Source organism: Ipomoea nil, unplaced genomic scaffold (assembly GCF_001879475.1).
Source record: "Ipomoea nil cultivar Tokyo-kokei standard unplaced genomic scaffold, Asagao_1.1 scaffold1421, whole genome shotgun sequence".
NCBI classification, from domain to species: Eukaryota; Viridiplantae; Streptophyta; class Magnoliopsida; order Solanales; family Convolvulaceae; genus Ipomoea; species Ipomoea nil.
In genome coordinates this window covers 7,245,423-7,271,861 of record NW_017617849.1, presented here as the reverse complement: position 1 = coordinate 7,271,861, position 26,439 = coordinate 7,245,423, and the positions used below count along the sequence as shown (strand labels likewise).

General features: G+C 32.9%; 2 protein-coding genes across 4 annotated transcripts; both read left to right on the top strand.

Annotated features, from left to right (window-relative positions):
* The first annotated feature begins 926 nt into the window (after positions 1 to 926).
* LOC109187967 lies at positions 927 to 8,209 on the top strand. Its single transcript, XM_019338412.1, has 14 exons — positions 927 to 1,598; positions 1,953 to 2,039; positions 2,846 to 2,946; positions 3,148 to 3,198; positions 3,804 to 3,975; positions 4,071 to 4,394; positions 4,731 to 4,934; positions 5,036 to 5,527; positions 5,735 to 5,944; positions 6,141 to 6,329; positions 6,540 to 6,712; positions 6,884 to 7,036; positions 7,186 to 7,267; positions 7,389 to 8,209. The coding sequence occupies exons 1-14, from the start codon at positions 1,077 to 1,079 to the stop codon at positions 7,776 to 7,778; spliced, it is 3,150 nt and encodes a 1,049-aa protein (XP_019193957.1). The 5' UTR covers positions 927 to 1,076; the 3' UTR covers positions 7,779 to 8,209.
* Positions 8,210 to 8,904: 695 nt separating this feature from the next.
* Positions 8,905 to 13,489, top strand: LOC109187968. Of its 3 annotated transcripts, none has more exons than XM_019338413.1 (5): positions 8,905 to 9,051; positions 10,093 to 10,261; positions 10,928 to 12,047; positions 12,781 to 12,920; positions 13,062 to 13,489. In XM_019338413.1, the coding sequence occupies exons 2-5, from the start codon at positions 10,128 to 10,130 to the stop codon at positions 13,168 to 13,170; spliced, it is 1,503 nt and encodes a 500-aa protein (XP_019193958.1). In that variant the 5' UTR covers positions 8,905 to 9,051; positions 10,093 to 10,127; the 3' UTR covers positions 13,171 to 13,489. The 3 variants fall into 3 exon arrangements, with proteins under 3 accessions (XP_019193958.1, XP_019193960.1, XP_019193959.1); XM_019338415.1 differs by having other exon boundaries at positions 8,906 to 9,051; positions 13,065 to 13,489; XM_019338414.1 differs by lacking the exon at positions 8,905 to 9,051 and having other exon boundaries at positions 9,497 to 10,261.
* The last annotated feature ends 12,950 nt before the right edge of the window (positions 13,490 to 26,439 follow it).

Genomic DNA, 26,439 nt, shown 5'->3' with positions numbered 1-26,439 from the left:
AATTACTAATTTATTTTGAAACGCTATTTAAAGTAATTTTTCAAAATAAATTATTATTTTAATATTTTTATATTTTACTGAAAAGAAGTTATAATTCTTTATAATTTAAAATAAATTATAAATTATAGAATTGAAGCATGTGCTTCATCTCAACTAAAAACCTAAGCTGATAGTTGAATTGCACATTAATGATTATATGCTGATGGTGCGATGAGTTCCAAACAACACGTAGACCCCTCTGATCTGGCTCTGATATCAAATTGAAACATGTGCTTCATCTCAACTAAAAGCCTAAGCTAATAATTGAATTGCACATTAATAGCTATATGCTCATATATAGAATAAAATCTACCCGACAATAATAATGCATTAATATTTTTCAACATCTTACAAATTTTGGGATCTACAAATGGAAGATGACCAAATACAATCACCGACGTCGTACTTTTAAAAGGAATCACCGACGCGCACAAACAATTCAACAGATTTTGACCTTTTGGCTTTGCTGTGAGATAATTTTAAAAATAAAATATTTCCAATTTAATTTACATAAAACTGGAAAATGTAACTTAACGGCAAGTTCAAGTGGTAAATAAAATTTTTTTATGAAAGAAAATTCTGAAATAATTTGAGTGTGATTTTTACAAGTGACAATTCTCCTTGTGTCAGTTTTTGTGCTTCCCAAAACAAATGAGAATTAATTAGGTAGACCTTAAATAGACAGAGATCGACGCGAACCACCTCGCGATTTAAAAAAAAAAAAAAACTGGAAAATGTATTTTCCAAAAGTGAGATGAAAAAGCTAAATAATTAGGAAGTAAGGAGTTGTTATTTTATTTTATTTTTTATTTTTTAAAAATATAAAATATTCCGTAACAAACAAACAAAATATAAATTTTTTATTTTTTATATTAATAAAAATTGCAATATCTTCGCGAAGAAAACCGAGTGAAGCAGTGGAGCGAAGAAACAGAGCGGCGAGGAGCATTTCTGCGATTCAATTTCGATGTGAATCAGAGCTAATCCAGCTCTGAATTCGTGTAGCTGAGTTAACTCGGCTCGCCTGCGATTCACAAATGGGCCACAGCTCGGAAAGTTCCGACGACGAAGAGACCAATAGCAATCATGCCATTACCTCCGAGGCCTTCCACTCGATCCGCGACCGTTTTCGCTTCAAGCGGAACCCTAATTCCAGTAGCACCCTCCCGCGCGTCTCCAGAGGGCCGCAGTCATCGGCCGCTGCCGCGGATCGGCAGTGGAAGGCGTCGGGTGGCGGCCGATCTCACCACCACCGGTCCCTGACCAGGAGGATGCTTTTGTTCTTCTCGTTCAGAGGCAAATCCTGGTCCTATTTGTGCATATTCTTCGTGATTTTTATGTTCGCATTGGCGTCCATGGCGCTCCAGAGCTCCATCATGTCGGCGTTGAGACAAGGTGGGGGGAGTGAGAGAGGGCGATGGCGGTGGCATGTTAGGGATGACTTGAAGTTAGGGACCTCACTGGAGTTTAAGCCGTCGCGGAGGTTTAAGTTTGGCAATGGTCTTGATCGGCTCCGGAGTCAGCCTAGGATCGGAGTTCGGCTCCCGCGTATTGGTCTAGTAAGTGCTGTACCTGTTTGTCCATAAGTGTATATAGCGCATCTTTGTATACTTATATATAGTAATGAAGTGCGTAAAATTTTGAAAATCATGCTATATATATATTGTAATTACGTTACCACTGAGTGTATTTTGGTAAGGTAGTAAATTAATTTAATGCATTGCGTTAATTCTGCTATATATATTGGCATGTACACGGTTCTGCGACAAGTAACTCCTTTCTTTTAATTTTGTTCTATTTTAGGATATGCAATCATCCACTGTCCAGTGTTTTTCTTACAGAACTACATTTCTGTATTTTTTGCTGAAACATTGCTTCATAAATGTGATAAGTATCTGTTTTTATAATGTAAGATCTTAGGAGATATGAAGAAAAATCAACTGTCCTTGATGCTATATACTGTGATGAAGAATTTAAAGGGATTGGGCTATCTGATTAAGGTAATTTCTTCGAATAATTTCTTTCTTATATGCAAGTGATGCATTCATTGTTATATTTTCTTTTTGAAGTGTTTTAAATGTTAAATATTACGGAGTAGTATTTTAAAAAGACTTATGTGCTATCTCTATTAGAGTCTTTCCTAGGCATCTAATCCAGACTGGCAGATAGATTTCTATAAGATAGATCTGGCATGATGCAGAAGATGAAATGTGAGATCACCCCATATGTTCCTATCTTTGCATTATGGGCTTAGATTATGAACAGATATTATTTTTTCTTATCATCCTCTTCACAACTCAAGAAAGCCCAAAACACAGTCTGGTTGGTGTTCTATTTCTTCATTCTCCATTTACCCTTCAGTTATCTTTAACTCTAAATCCAACTTAATCCCTTAGTTTGGCATATCTTTCTCAATAACTTCTATCCAAGTAAGTTTTCTTCTTCCCCTTCCTCTCTTATTGCTTTTTGGTCTCTACTAAAACTTATTCTAGTGTGTTGTTGAATATGTCTGAACTACTTTACTCTATTTTCTCTTGGTTCTAACTTGCACATATTTTTAACAGAGTTCATACTTCATATCCAATATTGTCAACTCTTTTGTTCCCACATATCCTTTTTATACTCTCATTTCATATTCTCTTCTTCTCCTCTTATTTTTTCTTCTTTCTCTGAGTTGGTATTCTAACTTTAGGTGTCTTAAGCTTTTGGTTTCATGCTTTTGATTTTATAATTTACTTTTCATGCATAGATAAACAATCTTTGGAATATGCAAATGAATTAATGTCTTGAAATAATTCTTTTGCAGATTTATGCTTTAGAGGATGGCAATGCGAGCTCATTGTGGGAAACAATAGGGAAAGTTTCAGTTTTAGATGCTGAAAGATGTAGCTATATTGACTGGTCAATGTATGTATGCAGTGTTCCTGCTCTTCTTTACACTCCAGAGTTGTCACTAAGAAAGTATTTTTGGCTGTCTGTTCCACCTGTTCTTTATTGTCCTTTTATTTGTTGTCTGTTGTTGTTATGGGGTAAATAGAGCTTCCTTTTTATTTTTATTTATTTATTTATTTATTTTTCTCTGACTAATTGTACCGATATCCCTTTCAGTTTTGATGGTGTCATTGCCGACTCTCTTGAAGATAAAAGAGCCATTTCAAGGTATTAGTTTGGTTGGCTGATGAATTTTGGTTTTCTTGCTTATGGAGACTATTCTTGGTTTTACACTCACTCACTTGTATCATATGGTTGTTTCTTCATTAGGTATTTCTTTTTTGTTCCTGATTTTCTGAGTTGAAGTTTGGCGAGTTTAATTCCAGCCTTTTGCACATTTTTAGACAAGACACTGCAAAATGCTTCTTTTGTTTTTGTTTTTGTTTTGTTATGCTTATTTTATTTATTTATTTTTGCTGTATACTAAACTCTATCACTTCAGGCCTTGTTTTTCTATGTTCTGCACAATTTGCTTGCTATTTAGCTGAATTAAACAGTTGAGAATTTCTTCACTTCAATGCTTAGGATTTAGGAAACATATATATATATATATATATATATATATATATATATATATATATATATATATATATATATATATATATATATATATATGTGCTTTTCATATATTGCTAATTGTTTTCTCTATAATTATTTGGATTCTGTAGTATACTAAGTTGTGAAAGAGATCAAAATTCCTCTACATTCATCCCTTTGCGACATTGTTCATTTGTTTGAAATATTCTGGTTTTGTGAGTATTATGTTTATGCAGCCTTATGCAGGAGCCATTTTGCTCTGTGCCACTTATATGGATAATTCATCAAGATACACTAGCAAATAGGCTTCAAGTGTATGAGAGTATGGGCTGGGAGCATCTTATTTTACATTGGAGGAGTGCATTCCGCAGGGCTGATGTTATTGTGTTTCCAGATTTTTCTTTGCCGGTACTTATGTTATTTTTCATTTCCACATCACACTTTTTCTTGTACTTTTCCTCATCATCATAAATCCTTCCTATGCTTAATTATCTTTCTCTCAGATGTTATATAGTGTGTTTGACACTGGAAACTTCTTCGTCATACCTGGATCACCAAAAGATGTTTGGGCAGCTGAAAGCTACAGTAAGACCCATTCCAAATATCAGTTGAGGGAGGAGTATGGTTTTGATAAAAATGAAATACTTGTTATGGTTGTTGGAAGTTCATTTCTCTACAGCAGGCTATCATGGGATTACGTTATGCCTATGCGTGAGATGGAACCTCTACTAATAAAATATGTGGGATTAAAAGAAGATATGGGTGATAGACTAAAATTCATGTTCCTGTCTGGAAACACTACTGAGGGATATAATTATGCTTTACAGGTATACAACTTCTCCTATATAACTGAATCTTTTAAAAAACAGTACTCTTCTTGATTTTCTCTCTTGACTTTTGGTGGCTTGGAGCAATGGTCTAATTGAATTTTGCTGAAGTGGTAGTGTACTTGAAACCTATGAGAATGGCTACTTTGAGTTTCCTTTTTTGTGTTCAAGTTTCTTCAGTGCTTCCTTTCATTTTGCTCCTTGCTACTTCCTTTTTTCCTCGTTCTTCATGTCCTACCAAGTGACCACACTATTTGTTTATCAGGGAAGCTCAGTAGTTAGTTTTATAGTTCTTTTCTTAATCATAAGGCGTAAATTACTTTGTGTTTTTTGTAGGATGTTGCTACCCGCCTTGAACTGGATCAAGGATCCTTATACAGTTATGGTGTAAATAGCGATGTCAATGGTCTTATAATGATGTCTGACATTGTACTTTATTCTTCTTCTCAAGATGAGCAGAGCTTTCCTCCATTACTAATACGAGCCATGTCATTTGGAATTCCCATTGTTGCATCTGATTACCCTGTCATACGTAAATATGTGAGGGATCTTCATCTTTCTTCATTGGGATATTTCATACTGAAAATTTGAACTGATTGCTTTCTGTTTACCATCTCTAACAGATATTTTTAATTCTGCAGGTTGTTGATGGGGTTCATGGAATGACATTTCCACAGCATAGTTCTGAAGCATTGATGACGGCTTTCTCACTTCTGATCTCTAATGGAAAACTTACAAAATTTGCCCGTTCTATTGCATCTTCTAGCAGACTGGTTGCTAAGAATATGCTTGTATCTGAATGCATTACAGGCTATGCAAAACTGCTAGAGAATGTCTTCAATTTCCCATCAGATGTTGTACTTCCGGGTAATTCTTCTCAGATTAATCAGGGCATGTGGGAATGGTATTATTTTCATGAAGAAGAAAACACTGGCGACATGGAGGATAAGGATCCAGTTAATCCGAGCGTAGTTTTTGACCTTGAGGAACACATGGCCAATTTTGTTTCTGTGAAGAATGCCTCTGATGACAGTAATGATTCTTTAGATGTGGATTCTCCAACTGAGTTGGATTGGGACATTTTAACAGAAATAGAGAGCTCTGAGGAAGTTGATAGATTAGAAATGGAAGAGGTATGGTGAATTAAATAGAGGATTATCCTCTACTTCCTTCCACCCCCCCCCCCAAAAAAAAAAAAAAAAACAAAAAACACACACACGCACAAAAGGGTTGTTCCACTGCACATGCAAAATGATTAAGAAAATGAAAGTACTCATCTAACTAGTTCTCTGTATTGTTTTCCTTCACGGCCTTCTGAATATTCCTACTTGTTTATGTAGATGGAGGAAAGAATGGAGAAACACATTGGTGAGTGGGATGAGATATATCGCAATGCTCGTAAATCTGAGAAGCTGCGGTTTGAAACGAATGAGCGGGATGAGGGAGAGCTAGAAAGGACAGGACAATCTTTGTGCATTTATGAGATTTACAATGGAGCTGGGGCTTGGCCATTTCTACATCATGGTTCTTTGTACCGTGGATTAAGCCTTGTGAGATCATCTCAAACAATTGAAACCATTTTCAATTTAATTGGTTTATGATCTGTTAATCCCTATGTCTATGTCATAGTTCCCCATCAGAAGATTAAGAAAATTGTCTTTTGGGGCAGATTAGCTATATATTTATATAAGCTTTTCTTTATTTGCAATTGTTCTATTCTAATTTAGATTAGACATATTGCCTCAGCTGACGAAAGCACGAAGGTTGAAGTCAGATGATGTGGATGCTGTTGGCCGCCTTCCCTTGCTGAACGAGACATATTATAGAGAGATCCTTTGTGAGATTGGAGGCATGTTCTCAATTGCAAATGGGATAGATAATATTCATAAGCGACCTTGGATTGGATTTCAGTCATGGCAAGCCACTGGGAGGAAGGTGTGTTTCATTCTTCTTAACTTGTCCAAACAGAGGTTATAGCAGTTCTTGAAGTTGTAGGATTGTGTTGAGGACATTAATGAGTGGGACTTTATTTTTACAATTTCTAGCTTTCAGTCTGCATCTGTATGATAAGACTGTGTGTTTCATTCATATATATTTCTGTTTACACTTTCCAATCTGACATCTACTTGTATACATATTTACCAGGTCTCTTTAACTAAAAGGGCAGAGCAGGCTCTGGAAGAAACAATACGGGGAAATACTAAAGGAGATGTAATATATTTTTGGGCACACTTAGAAGTTGATAGTGGGCTTGCAGGAAGGAATAATGCACTTACATTTTGGTCCATGTGTGACATTCTGAATGGAGGGAACTGCAGGTAAATGCTCACTTTGTAGCTAAAACTGCTCGCTTATATCATTCTATTTTTCATTCAGTTTCTTCTAAATATGTATGCGATGTCTAATGCTTTTCAGTTATAATTATGAACAATGTGCAATATTTTGTTTGATCTCTTCCTCTTTTAACTCATCCTTAAAAGCTGATGCAGAAATTCCTTCCAAGATGCATTTCGTAGAATGTATGGTTTACCATCACACTTGGAAGCTCTTCCACCCATGCCTGAAGATGGTGGGCATTGGTCTGCCCTGCATTCATGGGTGATGCCAACCCCTTCATTTTTGGAGTTTGTAATGTTCTCCAGGTAATTTGTTTACACTTTTACCTGCAAGGAGATTCTACTTTGTCTGCGGCATATGAACCCTGCTGCCATGATTAATTGATTACTATATCCAACATTTGAGGTGGTTAAATGAGTTTTTCTTTTTTTTTTTTTTTTTCAATGAACTACAGGATGTTTGCCGACTCCCTCAACGCTTTGCATTTAAATTCAAGCAAGACCTCTGATCGTTTACTGTCATCATCGACGATTGAGGTACCACCTGCATACTTTAACATGATTAGTTTTAATTTTCTTTTTGAGGAGAGGCGAGAGGGATAGGGTTAGTAGTGGCAACAGAGAATTCCTCATTTGTTTGTTTCTTTATTACTAGCAGATGAACCACTGGTACTGTCGCACTTTGGAACTCTTAGTAAATGTCTGGGCATATCATAGTGGTAGAAAGATGGTCTATATTGATCCTCATTCAGGTTTGTTGGAAGAACAACATCCTGTTGAGAAGCGAAAAGGATTTATGTGGGCAAAGTACTTCAACTTTACTTTATTAAAAAGTATGGACGAAGACCTAGCCGAGGCTGCAGATGATGACGACCATCCATATGAAAATTGGATGTGGCCTTTGACAGGTGAGGTTTACTGGCAAGGGATTTACGAGAGGGAGAGGGAAAACAGATATAGGTTAAAAATGGACAAGAAGAGAAAGACGAGAGAGAAACTATTTGACAGGATGAAATATGGGTATAAACAAAAGACTCTTGGAGGATAGATAATCCTTAGCTTAACGAGTTTTGGCATTACGAATCACTTGGCTCCTGAAGCAGCAGAAGAATCACTCATTTTTTGTTCCCGAGTTCTGGACTGAAGAGTTGAGCGCCGATGGAGTGGCTTGATTCTTTCTAACAACATAAACATAGCTCACACTGACATACATGACTGACTTGATGATTGCACAGATTTATATATGGTAATGACAGGAGGCTTAGCAAGCAGGGAACAAGTTTAAAAACTTGGCTCGCCCTCAGTTTTGAGACTCAGAGGAGAGGAGGATTGCCCGAGTTTTGAACCCAAACCGACCCATCAGTGCATGATTTGCTAGATGCTATTATTTCTTCAGTTCAGACTGGACAATTTTGCATATTGTATTCTTTCATGTAAATACAGATTTACAATAATGGTTTCATTTTTAATTTTGAGGAGGACCTTCCCCTGCTCCCATTTCCATTTGGTTCTTGACTTCCTCTTTTTTTCTTCTCAATAACCAAATTTTCATTTAAAAATCAAAATACAATTAATAAATTGTATTAATATGAAAATAAATTTGCAATTTAATGGAATATGTATATATATACACACACACGCTTGTGTGGTTGGTTACAAGCATGTCCTTTGACATTTTCACAATAATTGTTAATGTCCACGTTATAATTTACGTTCTCACAAATGGCCAAATAAAGTATACTCTTTTTTGAATCCTACTGACTCTATTACAATGTAGTATATGTTCATAATTACTTTCTCAACCTACTGAAGCACAAAGAGCCAATGACGTCTCCACTGAAGTTTGAACTCACAACTTCTCATATGGGAATCCAACCCGGTGTCATCTGTGCACAAAGTACTTGGCAATAAAGTACACTCTTGGTTGCTGATTGATACAGTATATATCATATGAGACATGATTTGGATTGATGAGTCATGTACGCGCCAATTTGTTTTGTATTGTAAAAAACAAAATCACAATATTCACCTGACCCAAACCATATGAATGGGCTCACAAAATGGGTTCAAGTCAGTCCAACGCCCATAAAATCCGTTTTAGTTTTTACATTTTTGTTTTCAAAAAAGTCAGTCCAGTGATCTTTTTGAAGTAATAAACACAATACTGCAATCTGCCTGCCCGCCTTCTGTAGCCAAAATTGGATTGGAATGCGACTGCTTGGTTTTTACTCTCTTCACTATCAGTACCCTCTCGAACAAATAGGGTTTTAGTTCCCTCGCTCGCTCGCTCGCTCCTCATTTCTGATCTCTTTCGGCTGCAGGTAGTGTTCTTCATCTCTAGCTTTTGACATACACTGTGTTACAGTTTGTGTTAGCTCTGGAAAGTGGAAATGTTTCCGTGTCTGCAGTTTTAATACTCATTTCTGAGCATGTCGATATGACGATGCCTTTGTGTGTGAAAACAGAAAACTGAAGTGAAAGATCACGGATGAGATGAAGCTTTAAATATTGGAGGATTAGTTCTCGTTTCGATAACTATTAACTAGCATTACTAGGAAGAGATATAGAGAATGAAAGATAAAGGACGATGAGTGATTTTATATCTATAGACTTATGCTCAGTTTTAAATTTCTATCCTGTTTCTCACTGCAAAGTTTTGCAACTTTATACTTTGGTCTTACAAGCTGCAATTATTGCGTAAATAGTTTCGGATAAAGTGAGTTGTTTCTAGCATTTTTGGGAGGTAAGTTGGTTCAAACTATTTATAATCCTCTGATTTATACTTCTTAAGTTTAGAGCTATAGCTGTTTGGTTTTGTTGTCAATTTTTGGTTGTATATTTATATTTTCACTTGGTTGCTACTGGTATTTTACTTGGTCTTGCATGTGTTTGGTTGTGGACTAGGTATTAGGTTTAGGGACTAGGGTACAAAAACATGAATATGCAGAGAAGTAATTAGTGGAAGAATATCCTGTTGCAGTTTTGGTTTATCTAAAGCTCTTGTGGCCGTCTATTTATCTATTACCATTTTATGTGCTATCCCATTTAGCTTTTGGTTTAGTATGATACACAAGAATACAAGATGTGTGTGTGTGCGCGTGTGTTTTTTGGGTTATATGAGAGGATTGTTTGTGTCATCTTGAGATTGGCATTCTGTAAGTGATTTGGTTACTTGGCTGGAGAATATCTTTTGGATATTGGTATTTAATTTTTGACTTGTTCCAAGAACAATCAACTGTTAAATCTTACTTATTTGGTTAAGTTAGATTTAGCCCTGATATTCTTGGACATCAGCTATTGACACAATACTTTTGTCTTGCAAGAAGTTGACATTGAAGAATATTCTTATTAATTGAGTGCAGGATTCATCCTTGGTGTTGTGAACATTCTGCACAAAATGCATGCAGTAAAGTGTGCATGGGCTGGGCAAGCATTTGCAGTTGCTGGTTGCAATGATTCTGGAGGAAGGAAGACAAGGATAAGGCGCTCAAAGGAGGAGAGAAAATCCATGGTTGAGACTTTTATAAACACGTAAATTCTGGCATTCTATTGGGTTTTCACCATTCCAATTTTGCTTGTTTATTTATTTATTTATTTTAACCAAATTGTTTTAATAGGAAAAGAAAATTTAACTTAATTTTTTCTTTCAAATTAAACTTTTAATTGTTAAGTCTTAGGAATACAAAGTGATTTAGAGTTACAGAGGGATGGTGGTTAGAAGTGTTTAGTCATATTTACATAAATATCCATGTAACTTCAGAAGTGACAAGCAAGAAATAAGCTCTCTTTGTATTACTAACACCCATACAAATCCCTAATATGATTATGATGAAAATTAACACTTTGGCAACACTTTTTGTGTGAACATGCATATAATGTTACATACCAAGTAAGGACTATAACTTGTGTGTATATAAATCTAGAGAATGCTAAAATAGTTAAAAGCTAGAAGCATGCTGCCAATATAGGATATTCAGTATACTAGCGTTTTTCTGATCTATATAATTCATTCTGTGATAATTTGTGCAATTGAATAGTATGAATACTAAAGGGTTAGTTTATTGGGTGGAGGTCAAGCAACTATTTCATTCTTCTTGAAATCAGTTATTGTTGTTGGTTAATTTATTTAATTGAAATGAGACCATTTTGAAAAGCGCGTTTTACTTATTTATTTATAATTTTGTCTACGGCTTGCAGATATCAGAAATCAAATAATGGGAATTTTCCTTCACTGAATCTTACACACAAGGAAGTTGGTGGTTCTTTCTACACAGTACGGGAAATTGTTCGAGAAATAATTCAAGAAAATAGAATTTTAGGCCCTGCTAAGTTTCCCTCAGAAGAGCTGACTGATGAACATCCATTATTTTCCCTATCAGTTGAACCTCATTCTTCTTTATCATCTACAGATGCCATTCCTGTTATTACAGACGTTGCACCCAATCACTACCAGAGTACAAGTGAAGAAAATGTTTTAGATTCCAATGGGCACATTCATGGATTTGATAAGAACCAGTCAGATAATGAACAAATGGTTGGTGTTAGAAGTGACATACTTGAACAAGACAGACATGAAGAACCAAATATACCTAGTCGTAATGAAATTCTTGAAGATGAACGAATTTTGCATTATAATTTGAAATTATCTGAAACAGATGTTGAGGAACTTAATGATGAAAAAACTGTTGAGTGCAGTGATGCAATAGAGAAAGATGACAACATGAGTAATGACACTTCAAGGAATCTTTTGCTTCATCATCAAGGTGATGTCGAAGATAATAAGATTTCCTGTTCCTCTGGAAATGTCACTGAAACTGAAGCTCAGAATGAGAGTTTGTGCAGTGAGGAAATTGTTGACGGAAGCAGTCTTACAGTTGAGAGAGTTGAAACACCTCAAGAACCAATCTATATAGAGTCACCAGTAAAGGAAAGTTTGGCAGATAATGAAGATGGGGCAGAAGAACTCAAGGTATCAAAAGCTGGTGCCGCTCGCAAGATTGCTGATGTAGTGGTTGAAAAGTTTCCATTGCGGCCCATTTCTATGACAGCTTTTGACTCGGATGAAAATATAAGTGAAATAAATGGCACTTCACTAGGAACCAGAAGAGAGCATGACGTTATAAACTCTTCCAAAAATCATTCTCATTTGATGAACAAGAAGGTTGACGCAATGCTTGCAGGTCCAGCGTTGGAGATGAGTTCTGAAGTCATGAACAAGAAAGTCCTGGAATCATCATTGCAAAGTTCAACTTCCTCCACAAATGAAACAGCCACTGCTGCTGACTTAAAAGTAAAGGATTCATCTGTTGAAACCAAGGTAAGCAGTAAGCTTGTGTTTAAAGTTAGGTTCCCTATTTTTAGTTTAGGTTGGGTTGTACATTGCCTTCACTTAACTCTCTGGGTTACAAGAAAAATATTAGACCCTAAAAGTTTTGGGCCTTGGAATTATCAGTTTGGACAAGTACTTGTTCATTGCTGTCTAGCCTACCCTAACTATCATTTTTAAGGAGTCTATTCATAAGTTGTGCCTAAAGAAATCAAAGTAAATGATTTAAACAATATGGTGAAATTGCAAACATGATCTTTAGCATTCATCCCATTACAATCATCTGGCTTTTTTTTATATGAATTGCAGTTTGAAAACTGGTCCACATTTAAAAGTAATTTCTGATGAATTGGAATCATATTCCTGATGTTTGATTTCAACTCAATGTTTGGCATCCAATTCTATCTGTGATTACATCACACTATTACATTTGCCCTCTTTAGCTAGAGGTTGTCATGGATCATAACTTGTTCGATGGTTTGATTGTCAAGTTAAAATGGTTTTCCCAAATAATAATATTCCCTTCCAACTTATTTGTCAAGCATTATAAGCATTAAATTAATTGCTGACTAGAGGCTGCTTTATGTCATGCTTATCATTTGTCAGCAGTGTTTGTTCCAGTACAAAGTTAACAATTCATCTGAGAATCATCATTACCTGAGAAATTTCTCCAATTATGTTTAAAATGAGATGTTTAGTTTAAAATTTTGGCATGCTTTTGCAGACTTTTACTGGTAGTTCCAACAGATCTTATGAGAAACTAGTTTCAGAGGAGCCTCTTGCAATAAAAAATAGACCTGGTACACAAGAACATGACAGCAGCCATCAGAAAGGAAATAATCCTCCACTTGATAGAATCAATCTGTAAGTACCTGATGACTGCACTGGACTTGCCGAATGCTGCTTTTGATATATTTTTGTAATATTGTAGTTTGTCTTTTCGATATCTTCTGCAATTATGTTGTCCACCACTAACTTGTTTTTGCATGCAAATACTTTTTTAAGCAGTGAAACATGGAAAGAGACCACAGGGACAACCACCAAGCATGAAACAAATCCAGTTTTGGCTTTTTTCAAGGCCTTGATCACTCCCATTATGAAACTTTTGGACTGAAGCATGGCTTTTCCTTTGAACTTGCCCAGAATATAGATAGATCATGGCAATCTCTTCAAGTCCTATTTTTCAATGTTTCCTTCTAAAGTTTTGCATGGATTGGATTGATTTTGAATGACCTTGAGACTACGGACAGTGTGTCCCATTCACCACTTTCTTTGCTAGCTAGATATTGAGGTACTTAGGCTGTGAATTGTGATGGAACATGTTATTCTTAAAGTAGGTAAAATATTTGGAGTTGTGGATTGAGCTAGTTGCGCTGCATGTTATATTCTTAGGAATGTGAATATGGTAATATCAGTTTCCTTATTTGATTCAATGGAATGGGGGATTCTTAAACTTTGTTTTTAGTTCATTTTTTGTAGTTCCCATGGGAATAACATTCTTAAGTTATATGAGATTTTCGAGAATATTACATTATCTCAAAATATTCCTTGAATTATACACCCCTTTGTTTTTTGTTTTTTGTTTCTTTTTTGTTTTTTTTTTCCCTTCAATGTAGAGATGTGGGAGGGGAATATAGATATTATCCGATCTTGTTAGCTTTTACAGTGAAGCATAGTATGAGATTCAGATGTGAAATGATGGGTGCCTCTCTGGAAAGTTTATTCCAACAATTGTGAAAATGGAAGTCAATCACCGGTCAATGAAAGACTGGAGCTTGTTTTCTTGATGATGGGATTGGGTGTGATCCGAGTCCCACATTTTATTGGGCATGGAGATGACTACGTGCTTGATTTAACCTCAAATCTCTAAAGTTGGATTCATGCTATAAAATGTTGGGATAGCAATAGTATATCCTATTCTAACTTTCAAGGCTTATAATTATTTCAAATATAATAATTTTTACATATATAGAAAATTCTATGGTGTCTTTCATATTCATAATAATTGCATCATTATGATTGTACTAGGTATAGTGACTGGAATGGGTTATCAATAGTGCATGGTGTTATCATATGGGAAGTTTATAATTAATAATATTAATTATGTGAGATGTTAGAAAGTTTATAATTGATAATATTAATTATCTTTCAATGAGTCATCAATGAGCTTTTTTTCTTTCTTTGAGGGGTCATTTGGCTTTTATAGCCGTGGGATTGGATACGTGCCAAAATTTTTGATGGGGAAAGGTGTGTAGTGTCTGCACGGAGTCAATAAAGGTTGATGGATGACTAGAGTAACGTCTCACAAGTTACCTTGCCTCTCAACTAGGGTTGTATCTCTGATAAAAAAAGTTAAAAAATATATTACCGTGATCGAATCTAGCCATCTAGGTCAAGAGTTAGTAGGTATACTTTGTATTCCCCTATCAATAATGTTTATTAGCACTAGTTTAGAGCACAAAATTACAAATGATACTGAATTGAAGTTGAATTAATTTTTTGACTTATGACTTGTGAAGTCCCTTGTAAATATATAATATTTGGTATACTCATATATATAATATACCATTAATACCGGTGTGAGTACGCAACTAACAACTCAATACCGGAGTATATACAACTGTAACTTTCAAATCCCATTTTTAGGACCATCTTTAGAAGGTCATTAGAGCCTATGAGGCAGGTTGAAACATTAAAGAAAGCAAAAAAAAGAATTAAAAGGCTGCGTTGGGAAATGGAAGTGATGATGATAGGAAGATGGAATGTTGTAAATTAATGGGGGAGTGGTTGACAGTGAAAATGGGGATTAAAAGAAAAAAAAAAATGATGAAGGGGAGAAGATGGAGTAGATGTTGATGAGACATTTCACGTGCAAAGATTCATTAGAAGATTGGGGGTTTAATTTTGTGTTGGGTATTTGGTAGGAATGCTCATCCAAACACTGCCTAATTGCCCATTTGATTTGAGAGATTGAGACTTCATATATTACATTATTATTATAAAATAATAATAATAAATGCGTATTCAACCTTCTTTCTTATGGTATCCTATGCGCAATTGAAAGCGACTCTATCTACAACCAGCCTACCTCACACACAAACATATATTCATTAAAGCACAACTTAAATAACTCATAACCCTCATAATTCTTTTATAATAATACAATTAAGTTAATCTAATTTCTAAACTCAATATAAAACTGCATATAAAGAATTCAATCCAACCTAGACCTATAATATTCATGACAAAAATCAAACTTCACTTGACAGTAATTCTTGAGTGACACTTGCTAGACTAATATCTTAGGAATAATAATTAATTTTTTTTACTGATATTATTAAGATCTTCTGTGTACCATAATAAACTCTGGAAAAAAAATTGACAACTGAATGAGACATGCTTTTATGAATGTTACAAATTTACACAATTTTTTTTAATACATTATATATTTCTTGTATAATTTACAACTATTTTATTTTTACTAAGACTCGATCTCATGACCTTATAAAAGAGTCACTACATGCAAATCTTATTACTATTCATAATTTTTTTTTTTTTGGGGTGAGTTTTGGATGTGAAAACATGTCCAACGTAAAAATTGGGAGTTTTCATAGAACATAAATGGGATAAGTTGTCATCTTTATTCACACATGGTTAGGTGTATATGATGGCAATCCCAATGCAATGGCGGCTGGGATGGGTGTGATGGATGCCACTCATTCTTAAAAGGATGAGCCCCACACTTATCAATTCTTCCCAATTTTTTCTATGTTTACCCACACTTCATTCAATAATTCCAACTACATTTCTTGCCAAAACCCCTTAATTACTTGCATTTCTGACATCGTGGCTTTAATCTCAATCCATTACAACACTCTATCTGTATGGTAGGTACTATCTACTGTCCAAAAATAAAATTTTAACAAATTAATCCAACTGTTCATTTGACAACCAAAAAGTTCTAAATCTAACTCCTAGCGGGAGTGACCTATTGATTTTATTGGTTTGAGTTACCCTAAACTGGTTTACCTCTTTTACCAGCTAAGATCACATGACAGAATTTATCCAAGCACACTATCAAGTAGTGGAAGGGTTAAATATAATCTACTAATGTCAATTTAAATTACGTGCAAGTGAACAACGTCGTACTGTTATTTACTGATTCATAACCGTATATTTTATAAACAGAAATACTTGTTGAGATTTAAAGAGTGTTTTTATCATACTAGGTTCAAAAATTATTAAATTGAAACAAGAAGTAAAGATGATGTTATTATTACATCCAAAACAGCCATGCATACTTAGAGTGTCAAAAATCAAAAGAGAGCCCATTGATGTTTGACACTTCATGTAGAATTATATATACCAGACATAAGGATACAAATAATATTATCGGCTAAAAATGGTATAAATTCAAAATTTTAAAAATATCGAGGAGTAAATTATTTGGAGCAGAGTAGAGAAAGGGAAATATAATAATGTTTGATCTCCAAGATGGCATAAAGGTGATGTATACATATGGATTGGATTGATGAGCAGCACATGGCAGGAAGCATAATCTAACAATTGTAAAGCCATTTAGTATTTACAGGTTAAAGTTTTGAGGCATATGAAATGGACATGTTACAAAAGTTATATATATATATATATATATATATATATATATATATTGATTCAAATGAAAACAGGACTTCCAGTGTGATTGGTGCAGTTTACACCATTATGAATACACAGTGTTCGAAAATGCACCAAAATAAAATGTCACAAAACTAAATGCACCACACATCAAAAAAATGCATAACATATAATGGTGTATTTTCGAATACTGTGTGGTGTATTTATACATACCTAATGATATAAACCGCACTGATCGCAGGGGAAATTCTGAACCTGACCACATATATATATATATTGCATAAAGAATATAGTGTGAAATTCCCAAACTGCCCTTTTCTCTCAATCAATTATCTTTCCTTGCACGCCTCTTTCTCTCTCTTTATTTTTTTTCCCTCCTTTTTCCACGCAAATATATTGACCCCGACGCGTTCTTTCACCCTTCCCATTTCTCTCTCCCCTCACCACACGCACAAATCATGTCTATAGATCTACAGTTCAGGCAGGACTTGCCGGAAATTCAAGAATTCAGGCCGGAAATCCAGCTGCCCAGAATAAAGCCTGGGTCTTCGCAGTCCTCCGGCGTAACTGATGACGATGGTGGCAACGGTGGAGTTCCGGCGGAGGATAATAAGCGCTGTAGCGGCGGTGATCATCAGGAAGAGGAAGAAGAGTGCCGGACGCCGAAATCCCCCCGGAATTTCCTCCCGGAAACGCTCGTCTGCCCGCCGGCGCCCAAGAAGCCGAGGCGGTCGGCGCCTTCGTGCAAGAGAAAGCTCAGCGATGAACTCCCGTTTTTCGAGGTCGCCGGAAGGGACGAGATCGACTCTTTCTTCCGGCGCGTTCATGATCGGAATAATGTTGTCGATTCCGGCGGCTTCAACAAACGTAGTCGCACTGCGAAACCTTAATCTCAATCTAGTATCCATGCCTATGTAAATGATGGGAAAAAAACAAGAAATTCCCATTTTTCACGACCGGTAAATTCCTTTTTTTTTTTTTTCTTTCTTTCTTTATTTAGCTGTTTCAAATGTATCAATCTAACTAGCTATACTACAGATTGGATAAGTTAATATATGGATGTATGGAATATCATTTTACTTTATTATTATTATTATATATATTTTTTTGGTTACTAGAGTAACCCACAACTACTATTCGAAAGTACACAGAACAGTCGATTGAAAGTGTTGGCAAAAATCATGTTCTACTTAATCGATCACCTCTTTTGGAGCAAGATTATTTTACTTTTGAGAAGGTAAACTTAATTCATTAAATCATAATGGAAAACGTTTACAAGATCATTTTACTTTTAATATATGAATTGTTTGATTTTTAGATATGGCAACATTCATCAATTTAATGTTTTTTTTTTTTTAATATTGTTTATTGACAATTTCACCTACAACAATGTAAAATTTTATTATCTAAGTGTCCCATATTTTGTCGAGTTGTGGATGAGTAAATCACAATGACTCATGTGTGAGAGGATCAATTTCTGGTGTTCGCCTGGCCCACTATATTGTTTGTAATTTCTATTTATGGCTATCAAGATTTAATCCTATATATGTTATTGTTTGCAATATTTACCATATAAATATCAACTCAGTTATTCGTGCACACGCAAATGAATTGAAGGATGTTATAGCTAAAACTCATAAAGATGGGAAGAAATGGGGATGGAGAAATGTAGACATAGCAAGCTAATTAATTAAGTTGTGAGCTTTTGATATCTTCATATTTTTTTCCACTTCTATTTTAGATTTTTAGGTAAAAGGGTTAAACAAAGAAGGATTTTTCACGTGTTATTTTAAAAATAAAATGAATTCCGTAAGTTCCGTAATTTTGATCTAAATTTGATTTCAAAATATCTTACATCTTAATTAAAAATTTAAGTCGTAAATATAAATATTATTTATATATGCTATGTTGAACAAATTCCATCATTGTGGGCATATGTACATGTGCTGTGTAATATATGTTTGATGAGCATTGACATTCATGTTCAGTGTCTGACATGTTTTTGGGATCAGTAAACATGATTTTGTCACACTATATAATAATAATAATAATAATAATAATAATAATAATAATAATAATAATAATAATAATAATAATAATAACAACAACAAATCATTATTATTATAAATTATATAAAATTTTATAATCCTAATGTGAATTTAGCCACATATAGTATTGGACTCAATATTTCTGTACTATACATAATCACCACATTATTTTTTTTTAGAATAATTCGTAAGAAATCAGGACCTATTTAAAAGAGGTGTTTAATTCAATAGCACTTGAGATCGTGTTTAAATCAAATATTGTACATAAAAATAGCCACCCAAATTAAGAATATATATTTGATTTAATTTCTACCTCATTTGTGGGGGTTTCCCGCCCATTAAGTTGATTCAATCTTTTTTAAAAAAATAAATGAAATTAGTGCGTATTTGAGTGTCGTTGGTTCAACTCAATTATTAAAAATGACGGAGCTAAGCTAGTTTTATTTGACTTTTAGTAAGTGGAATAATTAAAGTTTGGAATAATATAATGAATTTTGAATGAGATGATGGCTAGCTACTTCATCATGATTAGAATTTAGAATATGATGTCTCCAAATACTGCCATTTTCTTTGTAAAACATGAAAATTTTATCCGACATAAAACGTAACATCGTTTTCATAACATTTTAAGGTGTGCGTTTACACACATAATTAATTAATCATTATATTATAAAAATGACATTTTAACTCTTTAATTATACACAGATCCCGTCTCACTTTTTGTTGCTTAATTGTTTTTATAGTTTTTTTTTTCTTCCATAAATTCTATTATAATTGAATTTAAAAAAAAAAAAAAAAAAAAAAAAACTTCATAGACAATTGAAAGATAAAAGAAGATACTTTACAAATAATTGACCAACCGTAAAAATGTTTTTTTTTGTATGTTTTTTTTTCCAGTTGATCCAATCTCAAGGACCCCCCCCCCTACCCCCAAAAAAAAAAAAAAGAATAAAAGAATAAAAAAGATTGTAATAGATTGAAGAGACAGATATAATAGTAAATGCGATATCAAGTGATAATAATTATGGGCCATATCCAATTTTATATAGTTTTCCATGTGCCAATAATTACTTCAGAATTAAATGTCATAAAACCAATAAAGCATTAAATTAAATGAATTAAATCAAGGCAACATATTATAGATAGAAAGCCCGCGCCAGCAAAAAAAAAAAAAAAAAAAAAAAAAAAAAAAAAAAAAAACATGGGAATAGGTAGTGATTTATGGATGTCTGATGTCTCTACTTTATCTTTTCAAAAATTAAGAAAAATATTAAAAATTATTTTTGAATATGCAATCACAACATATTAAATATTAATAACCACATTTAATTTTCATTAAAATAATAATAATAATAATAATAATAATAATAATAATAATAATAATAATAGAAGTTAAAGTAGATCAGATTACCTAACATTAGCCGAAGTAGTAGATAAGATAGTTAAAATTAAACTGAATATAATAACTATTTATAATCACAAGATTCTAAGTTCGATTCTTTAATTAAATAGTTGTCTTTTAACTTTCTTAATTAAAATTAGTGAACTACTCGTTATGAATAACTTATTAGGTTAATTTACTTCTTTGTAATTCTTTAATAAAAGGAGTTACAAAACAAAATTTATCCAAAATGCATATTAAGATAATGCCAACAAACTTTCCCATACATATAATTCATACCATACAAAATGGAATCACAGGAGAGAAGCTGCGCTGCAGCCTTTTGTCCATTTTTATAAGCTTGACCTATAAGCTACTCCACTTAGCTACCTTCATATATGATATATTATTATTTTTTTTTTTTATTTTACTGAATAAAGTGCCAACACCCCCCACCCCCACCCAGGGTAGAGTGTTCTTAAAGAGATATTACTAAAAATGTTCATTATTGGAATTTGGAATTAGAGCTTTTGTTTATTGACATGATACAATTATCTCATATACTATTTTTGAGTTAATATTGAATAACATCTGAGTATAGTGATTTTGTCATGTTTAATTAAAAACTTTTAAATTGATTATATGTGATCCTTTGACTTTCAAAAGGTTATTCACTGTTAAAAATTATGAAATTTTCGATCATTTGAAAGTGATCTTAAATCAAGTCGAAAGCCTTAGCTTGTTCTGACCACTTTTGATATCTGGAAAAACCTTTGTTGCTATTTCTTACTACTTTTTACTTTTGACTTGATTTAAGATCACTTTCAGGTGGTCGGAATTTCATAATTTTCAGCAGTGATTAGAGGATAAATTTTGGGGAAAAAAGAGAGGAAGGAGGTGCATGAGACATGCGTGAATTAGACATGTAATGAACAGCTGGGCTTAGCTAATGCATGAGGCAGGCAGCATGTGGCAGCAGCTTCCAAGTACAGCTTAGAACAATTCAATAATATCGATAAAAATAAGAATCTATAAATCCTAGACACACATGAATCTTGTTTTGTAGTGTGTCTTGTACTCTTGTTACATGCATGTTATGTAAACTAACTCAACAAGCAACTTATAATAATTAATATTAGAAAAGAAAAAAAAAAGATCTATCGATTATCTTTAATTTTAAGGGTTTATTGAAATTATTATTTTTAATTAAAATAAAAAATAAAAAAGCAAATCACAATGATGATAATCTTTTTACATGTGATTTGGACACTTTTTTCAATTGTTTTTTAAAATTTTTATTTATGAGAAAGGTGTAGCCAATTTGTGTAGTATGAGTAAAGTTTGTCTTGTAATTTTAGATAGTAAAAGATAACAAAGACTGTAATAATTTGTAATTACTAAGTAAACTGTTTGATTAACGTAATTCAACTGAGGTTGCTCCAATAAATTATATTTAAAGTCATTTTTAACATAGTGATTGATACTGTAATAAGTTGAATAAGCAAAAGAATTGAGAGTTGTTAAAGGTGAGTTGGGTAGCTTTGCTAGCTGCTAACGTAACGAACCAAACTTTATTTGGTACTCCTCAACAGAAAGTGTATTAACTAATTGCCTACATGTTAGATCTATTATCTTTACGTTTCTAGCTTGTAGTTGACTCGGTAAATAAAATCGTTTATTTTGTTCAAAATAATTTATATTTTCAGATCTAAAATATTTAGCTAAAATTGCTTCACCCAGTTTCTCCTTTGCACTCTCATTTACATTAATTTTAATTTTAAAATACTCATGTCTACGTCATTTTATCTACACCTCATTTTACATAAAATTTTCACCTGCTAAAGAAAACGTAATATTTAATTAAGCATAGTATCTTGCATGCCTCTTTTTGTGCCGAAAGATGAGAAAAGAATAATTAGCTAGGGAAGGAAAAAGGTGGGGAATTGGCAGATCTCTGAAGACAAAAGCAAAGGGAAACCTCAGTATGGAAAAAGTTTAATAAAAGGAATCCTTAAAATGCAGATCTTCACCTTCAAGTTGGTTGTTTCTTTTGTCTTTGTGTGTCAAGGAAACTTGGGTAACTTCCTTTGTTCAACCTATCCAAAATTTATAAAGATGATTATATTTAGTATTTTTTTTTTTTAAAGGATTGACAACTCTCGACCTCTCCTAAGACGCACTATGTTAAAGAGTTCTGAATCTCATTTTTTAAAAAATAAGAATCAAATTTAAGATGAATTTGTGTTAGTCTTATAGTAATGGGGATACCGCTTATATATACAAACAAAAATTTATGCTACCAATTTATCTTCACCGCTTCACATATCCTATCCGCAGGTAAAAACTTAGATGATATGGCAAATTTTATTTTTATCTCATGGTCCACCTTGCAAGGTAAACCTTAGTACATGTTCATATTTAATACTCCTTTCGTCTCATCTTATGTATTTAGGTTGGTTAACAAGACTTGGCTAAAATTATTTTTAATTAAATGTTTCATAGTGTTAAATTTAGTATTAGTATGTAATATTTATATATTTAGAAAAAAAAATAATTTAAAATACTAAATAAAATAAGCAAGAAAAAATTAGTTGACTAATGAATAATAAAACATAACAAGTAAAATAAGACAGCGAGAATATACTGTAAATTCATTTTTATAGGTCCATTATATTCTGATACATGTTCATTTTTAATGTACTATAAATTTATTTTTAATATATTACAAATCAAAATAAATATATAATATATTAAAATTGAACTTATATTATAAGATCATCATGTCTTGTGATTTGTGAACCTTGGTCCCGGTATAAGCATTGAACTTAGATTTGGGTTAAAGATGGCATTTATCACGTGTACCCGGGTAGCAAGTGGGCCTAGAGAGCTTACAAATAGTAATGGTCTTGTTGAAGTTCTGCCCTAATCTTTTGGGTTTCGCAATACACTGACGCTTGGTTTTTTGGGTTCCCAAATAAGATAATTTAGTTCATATATTCTCTCAAGATTTGTTATACCATGGATCAGGGTCCACCTTGCAATATAGACCATGGTCCTAAACGACGTAAAAATTATGTATTTTTAGAATATAAATTGCGTTTCTAAGTCAAAACACATAACATTTGTAGAAGGAAATTTGTAAATACAATACATGGTCATCAAATCGTAATTTGTTAATATTGTGTGACTGCAGTATTTGAAAGGAACTTGTAACTTCAATTGTGCATTCAATTTTTACGATAAATTCTACCATGTCGTACTTATAAATATTGTACTTTTAAAATGATTAAAATATAATTACAAATTTTTAATAAATTGTGTGAACGGTTGAACATACATCTCTCTATTTGTATATATACAGAAATGTTAAGATGTCAATTTGATTTTTCAAAAAAAAAATGTCAATTTGAAATGTATACAATTCAAAAACTATACATACATGATATAACTTTTTTTTTTTTTTTTTTTTTTTTTTTTGTATTAGACCTAATCGGCATGGTGTTGATCAACACATTAAAATTTTCTATAAATACAACAATATAGCATTTGTTGTAAAATGTTGTATTAAACATAAAATGTCAAGAGTATGCATGCATTATATGGAAATAAAATAAAGGAATAAAGAAATGTTTTTTTTTTTTTTGGGGGTCTAACCACATGTTTCCTTATTCAATTGCATAGAAAAGGTGACAGAACACTCCCTCCCTGGCTCCCTTGTAGGTTTTAAGGACATAGCTTTAATCTCAATGGTCGAACCTGAAATATTTGGTTAAGTTGGAAGAGAACTATATCATCCACATCCACACCCCATTGGCTAAAGAAATGTTTATTCAACTTTTAAAAAGTAAATTCGGATAACATTAATTAGCAAGTTGCAGACCTTTTCTTACTAGTTACTAGCCGTCAAACAATTTTTAAAATATGAATTAATAATATATTATTAAGGTAGATTTTGGGTCCAAATGCGTGATAATATTGATTTTATTATTATTATTATTATTGGCAAGTCTAAAACTTAATACAAAGTCAACTTTTAATTTATATTGATCATCATTTATATGCTAATTAATGCTGCTGAGGGTTGACTTTCTGAAAATGTCAAACTTAAGCTCGCTACTGATTGCTACTTAATACTTATGGTACTCTCATTATGAAGTCAACTGCATGCCAAATATATATATATACATACATAGAGGTCGGCAATAACATTAATAAAAGGGTGGAAAATAAGGATAGAGTTATTCTTATTTTATTATAATTGTTGTAGCAAATAAATTTTGGGTTTCTTAAAAACTTGTATAAAAAATTTCTTTTTATATAATATTTGATGAATTTTAATGGATTAAAATAACGTGAGAAAATAGAAAAAATGATAATATTATATTCACAGACTTATGATCCATAGAATATAGAAATTACTTCTTCTTATTCAAAATTTATTCAAACGCGCCATGTGCGATATTTGATATGTGTGTGAATTAGTTGATTTTGCCATAACATATAGAAATTCTAGAAACTTCTTCAAACCATAGATAGTACAGTGTGAAGTGTGAAGTATATGTATTCAAAGTTGTCCGACAGGCTAATTAATGATTAATGTTATGAATAGGTTAAATAAGGAGTAGGGTAAGGATGTTGATGGACATTACATATATATGCAAATATGCAATGAATCAAGAATATATATAGGACAAGCCTTTGAATTCCCTAACCACTCAGAACACATTATCTGAATCCCTACTTCTAATTCATTCGACCAAACATTAGATTCTTGATATTTTATAATACTTCAATTCGATCAAATATAATTTTAAGTTTCTAACATAATTTGTACTGTACACATCTGTGTATAAGAGTCCATTGAGTTCAGGTTTTTAACTGTTGAGTTGTCACTAATGAAATCAAGAATTTTGGGTGATTGATCGGCTAATTGAGCATGTTCGATCAGGGAGGGATTTAATTAGTTTGAGTTATGAGAAACTTGTATGTGTATAGTATCATCAAGTTGTAGTCAACCCAGTTTGAATAAAAACAAGTGGCACCTGGTTTATGACCATAATGGGAAACCAGAATGCCAATGTCAAATCAGTATTCAACTAGCTCATTAGGGTATTATGTATTTATGTACAATTATTATCAATTTATAACATGAAAATGTGAAATACATTCATTGTTTATACTTCTTTCATCTTATTTTATGTGTATGATTTGCAAGTCTATTTAACTTGCACCATATAATTAAGGCTTTATAATATAGCATATATTATATGGGAAAATTCAATATTATTTTATAATTTTTAGCAAGTAACATACACTGGGCATTCAAAAAAACATACACTAAGGGTGTGTTTGAAAACTTGAAAATCATTTTTCAGTTTTCCAGTGTCGTTTGGTTAGAGGGGAAAATGGAAGTCAATGAAAAATAGTTAGGGGTGTGGTCAATGAATAATAGATGAGATTTTCTTGAAAATGACTCTCCCCCCCTCCCCCCCCCCCCCCCCTTCCCTTTTGGAGGGATAGTCATTTTCCGTTTGCAACAGTGGAGCAACCAATCACCCGTCGTCGCCGTCGCCGTCACCACCACCACCATCATTGTATATTTTAAATATTTAAAATTATAAATAATTACACTCATTTTTCAGAAAATGAACTAAACACACCAACATAGTTTTCTAGAATGCAACCAAACACTAAAAAATAAAATATTTTCTGAAAAATGACTCAATAAAACATTTTTCAGAAATCATTTCCTGCTTTTCGAACGCACCCTAAAAATCCATACTTGATATAATTTTCATCAAGTCTTTCCACCACCAAAATAATACAACTATAGTGATCCTAGATTGTCTTGTTTAATTTATTTGTTTCTTGGCCATTGTTGATTGTACTACTGGTTTAGCCTAACCCATTTGAGTGGGCGCTTTGGGTCGGTACTCCACCAATTTTTTTTTTATTATTTTTTATTTTTTAGTTCAACTATAAATTTAAACTTGTGGCTCGTTTGGTTCGTTGAAAAATATTTGAAGGGAAATGGAATTGAAATCCTATGGAAAATAGATTCCAAGAAAATAGATTCCATTGTTTGGTTGGTGGAAAAGAAATTACTGGGAATATGAATTCCATTGTTTGGTTGAGTTTGGAATGGTAAAGAATAATGTGTATAATGACAAATATAACCCTACACAACAATAATATAATAATAATAATAATAAGAGTAATTAATAAAGAATGGTGAGGGTAAAATTGTCATATTAGTTTTCCATGGAAAACAAAATACCTAACAAGAGCTAGGAATTTGTTTTCCTCACTCTCAAGGAAA